The sequence below is a fragment of the Pseudorca crassidens genome, chromosome 11 (assembly GCF_039906515.1).
Source record: "Pseudorca crassidens isolate mPseCra1 chromosome 11, mPseCra1.hap1, whole genome shotgun sequence".
Classification (NCBI taxonomy): Eukaryota; Metazoa; Chordata; class Mammalia; order Artiodactyla; family Delphinidae; genus Pseudorca; species Pseudorca crassidens.
Window position 1 is genome coordinate 34,247,552 of NC_090306.1, and position 14,460 is coordinate 34,262,011.

Consider the following 14,460-nt stretch of genomic DNA (forward strand, 5'->3'; position numbering starts at 1 on the left):
ATACTGCTTCATATTTGGAAAAGAATCCCCAAATTAAAGGTTTTCAAGATTTGTGTCTATAGTCCAGGTTAAAATGAGGTATCTGATTCTTTTTCTTCACACCCTTTAAGTTATAATACAGCAATAACATGATGTCTATTTTTTAATATTTCTGCCTGGATCTGACAAGAAGACATTCCAAATGAGGACCAAGAGAGAAAGAGTGTGGTGTAGTCACTGCAGAGAAAAATTTTGTAAACACTTCCTAGTGTGTGATCTTGGGCAAATCACCAAAATGTTCTGAATTTAAGTTTTAGTATCCACAAAAGGATGACAACATTTACCCCACAAGATTAGACAATTAAATGAAGACTTTTCTGACCACTGATACCGATATGAACTGCACTATTCAGGTATTCAGATGAGTGGACACTTTATACATAACTTATGGGATTTTCAAGGGTCATTTTGACTGTAGGATTTTTGCCTTACCTGCTGACATCAGAATCCTTGCTTAAGATGCAACTCCATTGTAAGCCTTTGAGTGAAAGTGGATCTACTGTCTTCAGAAGATCTCCTCAGACTAGTTCTATAGTTGGGCTCAGGATGGTACACCCTAACTATGGAGATAAGTCTGATGGCTGCCCAGATCAAACAATAATATAATGCTTACTAATAAAAGCTACAGTTGGGGCAGAATGGCAATGAAGAGCAGCAGAATTCCAAAAGAACTGTCAACTGGTCATCCAGCAGATATTTTGTTTTCATTTACAAAGCAACAACCATAAACAATTTTTGTCAATCTGACACAATGGTTCATGTCAACATCTGGTTCTGACAACAATAAGAAACAATATTTCAAGGATTTCTGAGTACTTCATTTCAAAGTTTTATATTTACTATTTAGAATAACTCCTTGCAATAATTTTTAGGTATTATAAAATAGTTTAAAGGTAGTTAAGTTTAACCATGGTCAAAAAGAGGTAAAATATCATTAAAATGAGTAGCATTGCATAAATATATAGAGGTAGGTAAACTTTGTAGATGCTTTTACTTTGTAACCTAGATCCTAAAATCCAAGGAAAAGAATTGGATAAAATACAAAACTACAAGGGAGACAAATGAGTAGTGAATTGTCTTAACTTTTATTTGACTATTTTCATTTACAGTTCTGGCACTGACACTTTTTTTAAAAAAAGATTTAAATTTTATGTAAAGATTGAACTTCAATAAAATAACTTAAAAAACATTTACATATACATCACTAAATCTCCATAAAATATACAATACTTTTGATACAACTATAGGCTACAATGACTTTGAAGGAAATGATACATATTCATAATTTTTAAGAGATATCCCATGTGTCATATGTAGGAATAAATATATGGGATTTGCTAAGACATGTGGAGTATTAAACACTATATAACATGCATTCTCAGAAATTAAAATATACTTTTGAAAACATATTTTAAAAGCATAAACCTGTGTTTTCATTTAATCTAGATGTACATTAGAGCTTTTAAATAGAAATTTGAACATTTATTACAAATAAAAGATACTATAACATCAAGTGAGATATAGTCCAAAAGCTGCTAGGAACCAGTTTGGACATGTAGAATATAAATTTCAACTTTGGCTAGAGATAAGTATCATTTTTTTAACCTTCAAATGAGACGAAATAATGTTAAATTTGCTAAAATTTTAAAACTTGACAAAATATTGGTGGATTTAATTTTTAGTACTTGTAAGCTATATTTCTTTTTCCCATTTATATAGATATGATAAAATTAAGTGCATGGACTTAACTGTCTAAAATCAAAACATGAATATTACTGCTAAATGAAGGTAGATATTTAACATTCCATAGACCAAATCACTCAAGTGCAACAGACTGTGTTTTATACATACAAAGTAAAGATTTATAAGAATTACATTGTTTTACACTCACAAGCAAATTATGAGATAAAATTCTTTCATGTACTTCTGAACATCATTAACACTTACAAAATACCTCTCTCATGATTATTGGCACATGAAAATCTCCTTCTCTAAGAGATGATGTTTAAGAAAGTTGGTAGCAGTAAGCTGTTTGGCATTTTAAAATGATTGCTATTTCTAGAAAATAGCAGCAATATTGCTCACCCAGAAGAACTGAAAACTGATACATTGCTACAACCTGAATCACTTCATCAAATTAGCTTAACATTACTGTACATGAGGCTAAGAAAACAGATAGAAAGTGACAGAAAACAGGATGTTAAAACTAATGCAGAGAACAGTTCTGAGTCTCTTAACAGGCAGAAGCTACATATGAGCTGTAAATTTTACCCACAATTCAATACATTTTGGTATAAAGCACATATTATGAATTCTCTGCTTCCAGCATGGTATGTCATTCTTTTATTCGCAGTTACTGAAAATGTCTGAATTTGGCAACTTAAAACATGATACAACAACTGTATAAATGTCAGTTGTTAGGTACTTAGTATAATTTGAGATATTATAACTAAGAGAATAGTAAAAGAATCTGATTATAACAAAACATCTTATTTATTGTTCTTAATTACTGTGCTGATGAAATAAAGTCAAAACAATTTTCCCACTCCCCTTACTGTATTACAGTATTTATAAAATATATTAGTGTCATTAAACTAATGAGACTAGTGAGACTTTCTTAGATAACATGTGAAGAGTATTTTCTAGAATATTCTCCCCCCAAGATCTATGGATTATTATAGTACATTTCAGTTTTACTTTCTGATATAAAAGGAAAAGGATAAGTTGTCAACTTATATTTTTCCTATTAATTCTTCCTCTATATAACTGATTTTGAAATTATAGTAAACAATTTCTAAATTCTCTGCTTTAACAGATTTCCTATTTTAGAGTAAATAACTTAAGAAATAATATTTAGACTCTTTTATATTAAAATGGTTCAGTGGTAAAATAAAAATATGAAAAGCACTTGATAGCATTACTCTCATAGCATTTTCCATCTGGGAACTAACTACTGCATATGACTGGGAACAAAATTTCAAATGGAAATATTACCCTTTAAATCTAGTCTTAATTTAGATCTTTTACATATACATTAAACATCATGTTTTGGGCAATTATTGACTAAGGTGAAACAATCAAAATTATAAGAAATTTTATATTTAAGAAAAATATTAATACCAAATCTTTAAAATCTGACATCACATTTAGCCCTATGTGTTCAGACGCAGATGAAACGTTACATTCTCTTAAGTCTAGTGCAGATCTCACCAGCCATCCAGCTAAGCCTCAGTAGGGGTTATGACTGTCTTCCGTATATTTTCCTAAATCACAATATACCTCTATTAAATTTGCAGCATGGTTAGAAGGAAACATATAATTTCAGCTAAAAGCATGATGCTTAATGTGTTTTAATATGGTAGGTCAAATCATACCATATATAAATTGTCCTACAAAATATATATTTGATGATATTTCAAATGGAATGTTTTCAAGTTGATAGCAGTAGCCAAAGATGCTTGATAACTTAAAAGGTGCATAATACTAAAAAACCTGCAAAATTCAAACATTAAATTTTTAATATACTATAAATGTTCACTGAATCTAAAAATAATACCCTAATTGTATAAGGTTCCTTTTCAAGTAGTTATTAAAAAATTATAAATAATTCTTATACTGTGCCTCTCTTATACTTCAAAGATATGGAATATTATCTTTATCACTATATAAATAACAAGTAGTCCCTTATAGAAGGAATTGAGGAGAATAGAGGAAAAGAACTGTGGCTATTTTTCCCTGTTATTATGTGCATTTATGGATATAAAGTTGAAAACACCATTTGCTTATGTCAAGGAGAACAGGCTATGTTCTGCTTTAGGAAATAATGAGCCCAGGTGCTCCTTTAATAAAGTTACTGTGCATTCAGCTCAGCTGAGTATAAGCATATAGTTAAGGCTATGTATACAATAAAGAGAAGAATTGAGGCAATTATTTGGATAAATCAGGAAAACAAACTTCTAAAGAGATCATTTTATGGGTCTAAATACTTTTTCTCCACATTATATTCTGATATATTTTACCACACAATAGTTCATTTTCCGCTTCACTCTACCTGTGTGAAATATACAGATAATAAATTTCTTATGGGATAAGAAATATTGATAGAATAATAACTTTCTCTATCAAAGCACATCTGCTTTTCTGGGGAAAATCAAAATCAATATCCCCTTAGAAATCAATTGCCAAAGTGCCTAATTCAAGGAAAGAAGCTCTCTAATTTTTTTTAGTTACATGAAATTATCAAAGGGAGAAAACTCTTTTTCGGCTGAAGGATTTTTAGGTTTAGAGAATGAACCTCCTTGGCTACATTCTCAGCTGTGATCATTGTGATAAGAACAAGCAAGAGAGACCAAACCATCTTGGAGACTGGCAGAAACATACTGAATTTACAGAGAGCCACTTTTTCACTCCAAAGAGTACCTTATTAGATATTTAGGGCTATTTTAAAATGCATCAAATGTATGCACTCTTAACTGACCACAGAAGAGTCATTCGTATTTCCACTGGAACTAGCAAGTAATTTTGTGAGTGAGTTTGTACATACTATATAGTTCTTAACATACGAGTGAAAATTGGAGTTCACTGATGAATGAGCATAAAAACCAATGAACACTTTGAAAAGATATTGTAGAAATGTAGTAAGTCAACATCTCTTAAAGGCATATTACATGAGAACCATTAATCTGTTCCAGTAGAAAATCCCAATTTTTAGACAAGGAGGAAAAAAATCCAAGCCAAGCATGAGACAAAGGAAAAACCCACAGACAAATCTATGTATCTTTTAATATAGAATGTCAGGTAAAATGAGAAAGGGTGTGCAAAATAAAAATCAGTTTATGCTCTCAGAATTTAAAGGAAAAAAAAAGACGAGTACCGTAAGTAACAAAATGTGACAATTCCCTTAGGAAGAGTTAATAAAAAGTTAAGAAAAATAAAAGTCCCACTACTTAATTAAACAAACATCAGTAACAGCAGGATTATTTCTGCCACTGATTTTCTTCCTTCCTTTCTTGTTTCAGAAATTATTTGATTAAAAGAAGGGGAAAATTAGTCTGCTATAAGTTATTTATATCACACAAATGAAGGCACAAATACTAGGACTCCGGAGTGGATGAGTGAAGGCATGGTGAATATCTGGTGATTTTGGCATGAACAAAAACTGACCCTGAAACACAGTTGAAGATCTAGTGCTATTTTGTGTTTACAGTTGCACACCTAAGTGACTAACTCAGGGTTAAAAATCTTTAAGGTCCATAAAAATCTTTTCTTTCTTACTTTCTAGCAATAAAATATACTTATCAAAACTTGCTAGCTAATCTGTGCAAATGTATACTTCTCACTGATGCAAAAAATATGTAGGAAAATAAACCCTAAAAGCCCTGCTTTTCATAATGTTCAAATGATCCTATACAGAGTCAGCTTCTGAAGAACTTTCCAGATATGAATTGGAGAGACAAACCAAAATGTGGGATCCAAAGGATATAAGGACAGCTGTGCCCCTGTAGGACGCACTTTTGAATTTGTTGATGAAAGCTTAAATGGAGTTTACTTTCTAATAGCTGATCACAGGTAAGCTCCGTGTCCTTAGGAGAATTTAGGGCCAACAGGCCATGCTTTGACAGAAAATACCCTTGGACCATACTTTAGAATCCTCTGCTGTAAGTATATCACACATATATGATTTGGCTAGATTAGCACTGACTCAATTGCCACTAATAATTATATATAGTCTTAGGAAAAAAGGATTATCACGAAATCACTGGGTATAATATTCATTTTAAACTATCTCAGGAAGGAATTATACACATTTGCTCAAAAACTATTAGTTTAAAATCTCTGTAGATTTTTTTTTACATCTCTGCTTGTGAAAAAAAATGTCATTGTGATTGTATCTTCCTTGGAATCAAATATTCTAGAATATGAAGTCATTCAAAACTAGACTGTGGAAAGAACCAGATTAAAAGCAGGGCAGTGAGGTCACCAATTGCTGTTCTTCTCTCCCAAGTTTGTTTAAATTACTAAATATATCAGCAGCTGACAATTATTCCACATCAGAAGCGTCATTGTCAGAAAGATGATAGTTACTTCCCTTCACCCGAATATATTCAATATATCTCCCTTCATCAGAATCTGAAGCACCACATGTACATAGCCTGTTGTCAAAGAGTGATTCAATTTCCTCTAATTTTTTCCCTTTGGTCTCAGGAAGACAGCCGTAGATGAAAAGGAGACCCACAGCAGCGAATCCAGCATAGAGGAAGAAGGCTCCTGCAATGGGAAATAATATATATGTATAGGTTTACATTGGAAACGTACTTGATTTTAACGGGTCAATCATGCATGACTGTGGTCTGAGCTGGAACCAAAAAATTGCTTCCAGCCTCGTTTATTCTAATTGTTCTAATGCTGTGAATATAATGCAATTTGTCTTTCTAAACTCAAGTCGTGTAATCACACTCAAGAAGAATGACAGACCAGGCTCAGATATAACTTCTGCTTTGAAGTCTTTCCTCACTTCCCTGGTTAGAGTTAATTGGGTTTTCACAAAACTCTGCTGAGGCAAAGTGGTATATAACAACCAAGAAGTATTATAATTAGGTAAATATATTTGTCTGTCTTGTCTACTAGACTTGAGGCACTTTGAGGGAGAAATTTCCTTCTCATTTGTCTTGTATTTCCAGAACCGCATTCAATGACGATATTGCTGAATTCATGGGTCAATGCCCAAAGTCTGGAAGTCAACTTTGAGTTTTCTCTTACTCTCCCACCCAATACCCACTCTGTTAGAAAATCCTGTTGGATCTACCTTCAATCACAATCCAAAGATGACCACCTCTCACCATTCCTGGATATCTCTGGTCTTAAAAGACAAATGGCTGGAGAAAGGATATCAGATTGGGAGTTGGAAGATCTGGCTTAAGTCTTGCTATGTGGCTTCTAGACAGTCATTTAACCTCCTCCCTGGACCTCAGTTTCCTCATTAAGTAAAATCATTTCTCAGCTCCTATTTAAATTTATGGTTTAAATTATAATTCTGTTAAGTTTTACAACCCAAATCAGGACTGGTATAGGAAAGATGGTTATGAGACGCTTGAGGAGGAGACCAGAAAAAGTGGTCTCCTCAATGACAGAGTCTATGGCTTGTCTTTGGGTTCCTAGTACAGTGCAGACACATTGGAGTGTTTAGAGAATGAATGTTCTCTTGTTGACTGCCAGATGGAACTCACTGGGTAGCAGATCTGAAATAAAGGGCTATACTAGACGTCATGAAGACATATCTGAAAGTCAAGCTATAAGCTAAATAGTACAGCAATTAAAGAACTGAATAGTATTTCTCAGTTCTGCTGAATCATTACAGAATGTGGAAAAACATTACTAAAACTACTTTCTTAAAGTAGTTTTTATGCCTATAAAGTAGTTTAGTAGGCCTATAAGTAACCATTTCAGAAATGGTTCAGAAACAGAAACATTTCTTGGGAAGACTCAAGGAAAACTAGAGAGGAAAAATGCTGCTGAATTGGCCACTCCAAAGAATCTGCTCTTTGGAATGAGGAGCCATGAGAAAATAAAAGGGAAACAGAGGTAAACATTAGGAAAAATATGAAAAGGTTGACTAAACCAAGACATAATTTGTTAGATTAAATCATCAGAAGCTACATAATTCTTAAGGAGTGGGACCTGCATAAATCAAATACTTTCTTTAATAAAAGTACAATTCCATTTACAAATATAAATAAATAAAATTACTTCATTTCAGTTTGGTTTACATTAAACACTTACTACAAGTTTATATATTTTTATGTCTTATACTTGATAATCAGAAAATAATAATAGGTCATCTGGAATGAATAGCTGAGTGTTATAGTGAGAGAAAGGCACCATGTCTCTGTCGACAGTGTAGGTCTGAAAGTCACAAAGTGATGCAGGCTGAATCCTTGAGCAGTTTCTTGAATTGTCTTGACCTTGTTTCCTGATCTGACAGGGAAAATAAATTCTGCCTGGCTAAACTGCAAAGAATAGAAAAAATGTATGCTACATTCCTATTAGAATTTTGGATGTTAGTTGCTCAAAAGAGTGATAGACAGCATTATTAAGTTTTACTAAATGACTAGGGAAGAATAGTTGCTAGTAAGATCAGCATGCCTAATAAATTGGTAATGTTTTCATCTAAAGGGTGATACTGACAAGCTAGCTCTTGGAGAATGTGGAATTTTGAGAAAAAAATGATAGGAGATGAAATCCTGTGTTCTGAATACAGATAAGCAAAATTGTGAACATAAGAAGAGAAACGGAATCTTCTGTGGGGAGGGGCAAAGAAAGGATGGCAATCATGTTGATAATACAGAAAAAAAATAAGTGCAGAGGGTAAAACATTTTAGACCAAATCAGGACGCTAAACTCTAAAATGTCTAACAGAGTAAATATAGTCTATAGTCTGGCTTTATAAAATATAATGTTGAGAAATAGTCATCATCTTTCACAATTTAGGTACAGTGGCATGATTAGAAGTAACAAATCAAACCTGTTAGCACTAAATTCATACAGTCAAAAACAATTAGATGGATTACAAATATTCTTAAATGCCATGAAGTTTCTTGTGTGTGAACCAGATTCCCAAAGCCAAATTAAGGAAATTCTATTCCTTTTATAAAAATCTGAGTAATCTAAAGAAGGCAAATGCCAAAATTGCGTATATGGGCTTCACTGGTGAGACCTGTGGTTAAGCCACAGAGGCGAGGTGTAGGCAGGCCTGGGAGGCTGTGACCTGCTCCATGTAATGGGCAAGACAATTATGTAACTCACTTTCTTAATTATGCCCCCTTGGAATGAAAATGAAAAAAATGTAACAAGTCTGTCAGGATTGTTAAAGAGTGCAGATATTCCTCAGCTTTATTCTAAAGGAAATAAATCTTATTAGAATCCTATATTAAGTTTCAGATTAAAACAAATATTTAATTGAATCATATAAAATGAGGAATTAAAGACCATGTTTGATTGAATTTCAGTACTTAAACACAGGAACTTTAATAATAATGCTCATCAAGGGATCTATTTAGTCACATGTGTTATAAATAAAGTGATATACTGGTGACATTTTAATGATAACTTTTAGTAATAAACATTACTGAATGGGGTCCAAGGCAGACCTTTCTAGGCAGTATAGTTTAGGAAGGAATCAAAACCTGAGGTCTTCAGAATGGCCGTCATCAAAAAGTCTACAAAGAATAAATGCTGGAGAGGGTGTGGAGAAAAGGGAACCCTCCTGTACTGTTGGTGGGAATGTAAATTGATACAGCCACTATGGAGAACAGTATGGAGGTTCCTTAAAAAACTAAAAATAGAATGACCACACGACCCAGCAATCCCACTACTGGGCATATACCCTGAGAAAACCATAATTCAAAAAACATCATGTACCACAATGTGCATTGCAGCACTATTTACAATAGCCAGGACATGGAAGCAACCTAAGTGTCCATCGACAGATGAATGGATAAAGAAGATGTGGCACATATATACAGTGGAATATTACTCAGCCATAAAAGGAAACGAAACTGAGTTATTTGTAGTGAGGTGGATGGACCTACAGTCTGTCAAACAGTTTAGTAAGTCAGAAAGAAAAAAACAAATACTGCATGCTAATACATATATATGGAATCTAAAAAAAAAAAAGGTTCTGAAGAACCTAGGGGCAGGACAGGAATAAAGACGCAGACATAGAGAATGGACTTGAGGACATGGGGAGGGGGAAGGGTAAGCTGGGACGAAGTGAGAGAGTGGCATGGACATATATACACTACCAAATGTAGAATGGATGGCTGGTGGGAAGCAGCTGCATAGCACAGGGAGATCAGCTCGGTGCTTTGTGATCACCTACAGGGTTGGGATAGGGAGAATGGGAGGGAGACGTGAGAGGGAGGGGATATGGGGATATGTGTATACATACGGCTGATTCACTTTGTTATACAGCAGAAGCTAACACACCATTGTAGAGCAATTATACTCCAATAAAGATGTTGGAAAACAAAAATAACTTGAGGTCTTATGAAACAATAAGAAAGGAAGTAAAAGAAGACATGAATATTTCCAGAGAAATACATCATTATGGTGCATATTTGTTAAATCAGGAATATAAACATATACCTTACATAAATCAGTAACCTATAGATTAAAATATAGAGCAATAAATAGGGAAAATCTAACCTGAGCTGAGATACTGTTCCACTAGTGAGGACCTAATGGACAGTGTGCTGACCTGATAGAAGCTTGGCTTAATGCAAAGCAAAAAGCTCCTTCCAAGGAGATATTTCTGAAAGAAGCCTGGCTATGCCATATTTAAATTTTGCTTCTGTTGCCTCATGTTTTTCTGACAGAATTTATTCAAGGAAGAGGTGCTTTGCTATCAAAAGTCTTACCACATAGACTTTTATTATTTGGTCTATGACTTTCTATTAAAAAATGCTTTCTCAAGATATTAGTCTATATTTAGGTCTTCATATATTTAAGTGTTCTCAAGAATCAGAAAATATGGATAAATATTGTGTTCATATTTATGCTGTTAGGAAGATAAGCTTACAAATTTATGTAAAACATTTTAATTGCCAAATGGGATAAGGCTGAATATATTAAATATATATCCAGTTTAAAATGCCAGCGCATTCCCTTTCTAAGAAAATAAATATTTCTAAATGTCCCTAATGGTGATCAGCAGAGAGAGGAGTTTTATAAAGATAAAAAAAGCATTAGATAAATAGTTTTAAATAAAAGCAAATATCAATTCAGCATGTTCAGAAGACAGGAGGAATAGACTTTTATAATGTTTCCTCATATTCACCATTCATCTAAAAGTTCATCCGTGTAATTATTCATTTGACAAATACTTCTGAGCGCTTATTAAGTGAATAGGATGCCCTGGAGGGCACTGGGAATATAATGGTGAACAAAGCATAATCCTGGCCTAAGCTCAAAGGATTTATGGTCCAGTAGTGAGGGGTGGGGTAGGGGAGCTGACAAATAAACCTGTTCTTACAAAAAGGAATTATAATTAGCCAGAACATAGGATGGGGTGAGATGAGGTGATAGGGGAGGGGATCAGAGAATGGACTAAGCAATAGGCATTCAATATACAATCACAGAGGCTCATGAGAAGATTAGAATGAAAACCTCCTATTTCATCATTTAGAATCCAATCACAGCTATAAACTCATACAGTGAAGAAATCCTCTTGCTAAAAAGCCAAAATCATTTCATTTTAGCAAAGATAAACTTGAAGTAGCTTCCCAAAGTTTTTTCCTAACTCAGTCACTTCTCAAGATTGTTTTCTTCGAGGTACGGTCTCCACACATTTTCACTTGAACACTTCTGCCACATTTATAGTTTTGGCAGTGGTAAGTGCTGGCCTCAGTGGATCCTGAAATGCTTTGGCCTGAACAGCACAGACGACAGAGCGGAAGGCATAACTCATAGCACAGCATTTGGGGGAGCTACTTTAACCCTACTTCCACTCTTGGATACCACTCCATCCCTGTTATGAGACATCTTCAAGCATTAGCCCTAGACTCCTGCAGTTTTCTACCATTCTCTGTTTATGTTTTTTCATTAAACTAAAGGCCTTGCTGTGAAGATTTCCAACTGGGGAGATAGCTGGGAGATGTCTGGGTCTGAAGTGTAGGCGGGTGGGTGAAGGCTATAAGCAATACTGCTTAGGAAAGGAGAGTTCCTCTTATCTTTTCCCAGAAACATTGCCAAGGACTGTGGGGAATAAGAAAGCCATATAGAGAATTTATAATAGCAAAAATATAACCATCTAATCTTTCAATCACAAATGATAGCATATCTAAAAATAGAGTAGGAAAATAAAAATGAAACTATAGCTGGAAAAAATATTCTCTTACCATAGTATGTAAGATACTCTGCTGTGTGTAAAAATGTCAATGAAACCAGAACATTGAAAATCCAATTTATTCCAGATGAACATGCATTTCCTGTACTTCTTGCCCAAAGGGGATATATTTCAGAATTCACAGTCCAAGGCATTGGTCCCATTCCTGAGAAATACAAAATGAATTTCAGTAAATGTAGTAAGTAATTTAAAAGCGTTTTTCTCCTCTAAATAGAGACAGTTTAATTAACATAACAATAATAACAACAAAGCCTTTGTTTACCAGGTGCGAAGAAAACAAGATATAAAATAAGGCCCAGAAGTGCAGTCCAGGAGTATGGAGTAGGGCAGAAATTGTAAGCCCAAAATACTTCTTCTGTTTTGAATTTGGTTTCATTTTCACACCTGAAAAATAATGCAATATAAATATAAACTTAGGGTTTTAGGGTATAGTTGCAGAAATTCAGTGTGATGATCTAGAAGGTATTTGGAAGTTCCTTAATCTCATTAAGGAAAAGAATCCAACATGTTTCTCTTGAAAAAAAATTTAAGATTTAAATAGGAGGATTAGATATGTAAGCTGACATAAAACTTTTTAGAGCTGAATATAATTCAAGAACAACACATTGTGCATTCAACTCAACAGCAAAAAAACAATCTGAGTGAAAAATGGGCAGAGGATCTGAATAGACACTTTTTGAAATAAGACATACAGATGGCCAACAAGTACATGAAAAGGTGCACAACATCACTATTCATCAGGTAAATGCAAATCAAAACCACAATGAGATATCGTCTAACATCTGTTAGAATGACTATCATCAAAAAGACAAGAAATAGGGCTTCCCTGGTGGCGCAGTGGTTGAGAGTCCGCCTGCCAATGCAGGGGACATGGGTTCGTGCACCGGTCCGGGAAGATCCCACATGCCGTGGAGCAGCTAGGCCCGTGAGCCATGGCCGCTGAGCCTGCGCGTCCGGAGCCTGTGCTCCGCAACGGGAGAGGCCACAACAGTGAGAGGCCCGCGTACTGCAAAAAAAAAAAAAAAAAAAAAAAAGACAAGAAATAAAAAGTGTTGGTGAGGATAAGGAGAGAAGGGAACCCTCGTGCATTGTTGGTGTGAATGTAAATTGGTGCAGCCACTATGGAAAACAGTGTGGAGATTCTTCAAAAACTTAAAAATAGAACTACCATACGATCCAGCAATTCTACTTCTGGGTATTTATCAGAAGTAAACAAAAACACTAACTTGAAAAAATATCTGCACTCCCATGTTCACTGCAGCATTATTTTCAATAGCTGAGACATGGAAACAACCTAAGTATCCATCAATGAATGAATGGATAAAGCAAAATGTGGTGTATATATATAGTAATATATATAGTATTCAGCCATTAAAAGATGGAAATCTTGCCATTTGAGACAACATGGATGGACCTTGAGGGCATTATGCTTAGTGAAATAAATCAGAAGAAAGACAAATACCATATGATCTCACTTATATGTGTAATCTTAAAAAAAACAAAAATAAAAAAGAGCTCATAGATACAGAGAACAGATTGGTGGTTGCCAGGGGTGAGGGGTAATGTGAGGTGAAAATGGGTCAAAAGGTACAAATTTCCAGTTATATAATAAATGAGTCATGAGGATGTAATATATGGCATGGTAGCTATAGTTAATAATACTGTATTGCATAAGAGAGTAGATCTTAAAAGTTATCATAAGAAAAAAACGTAAATATGTGTGGTGACGGATGTTAACTAGACTTATTGTGTTGATTTCCCAATATATTCAAATATTGAATTATTGTGTTGTACACCTGAAATGAATATAATGTCGTATATGTAAAATATACCTAAAAAAAATGCGTTTCATACCCATTTCGTATGTCAGACATGATTTCCAGTTAGTCCTTGAAAGCTGCAGCAACAGTTTAAAACCACTGAGAGTAAGTAGGTTGTGGTAGAAAGCTTTAGATTTTGCAGTTAGGACAAGATTCAAATTCCAGAACCAGACTTTTTTCATTTGTTAAATGGGGTATAATGCCTAACAGGTAATTTTAGGGATTAGAAGGGTCACCTGGAAAGGGGTGATAGGGGAATCTGGGCAGGGAGCAATGCTTATTTCTTATTCAAACTAACCCTTTACTTTCCTGCTGTGTGTACTTGCTTCTCTATCAGTCACTCCCTGCTGACTTTGCTTCCTAGTTCTACTAGGAAGCAAAGTCTATTGTTCTAGACTGATTCTCAAGTTGAACTTCCAATTCTTTACCTTAATTGAAATTTGAATTGCACCTGAAGACACGATCAGCCTGAAAAAGTTTCTTATCCTTTACTGTCATTTTTTACGCTATTGTTTTCTCTCTACCAACCTCTATTTTTGAACCTTGACATCTAAGCCCTGTCCTTATTGCTGTGTTTATGACCTCCATCATAACACCCCATCTGACTTGATGCCTGGTCAGTCATCTTCTCCATCCCTCTCATCCTCTGCCACATTCATTTATGTCTACTTCTGGCCTGTCTGATACCTTGGCTTCATA

At 34.4% G+C, this 14,460-nt stretch overlaps 1 protein-coding gene across 1 annotated transcript in view; it reads right to left on the reverse strand.

Annotated features, from left to right (window-relative positions):
• Positions 1–1,101: 1,101 nt before the first annotated feature.
• The window catches only part of SLC2A13 (solute carrier family 2 member 13), a 426,384-nt gene continuing 413,025 nt past the window's right edge, over positions 1,102–14,460 (reverse strand). The window contains exons 8-10 of the mRNA XM_067696180.1: positions 12,204–12,325; positions 11,934–12,086; positions 1,102–6,306 (exon numbers count right to left, since the gene is read on the reverse strand). Of these exons, the coding sequence (XP_067552281.1) occupies positions 6,080–6,306; positions 11,934–12,086; positions 12,204–12,325 (502 nt within the window). The 3' untranslated portion in view covers positions 1,102–6,079. The remainder of the gene's footprint in view (positions 6,307–11,933; positions 12,087–12,203; positions 12,326–14,460) is intronic.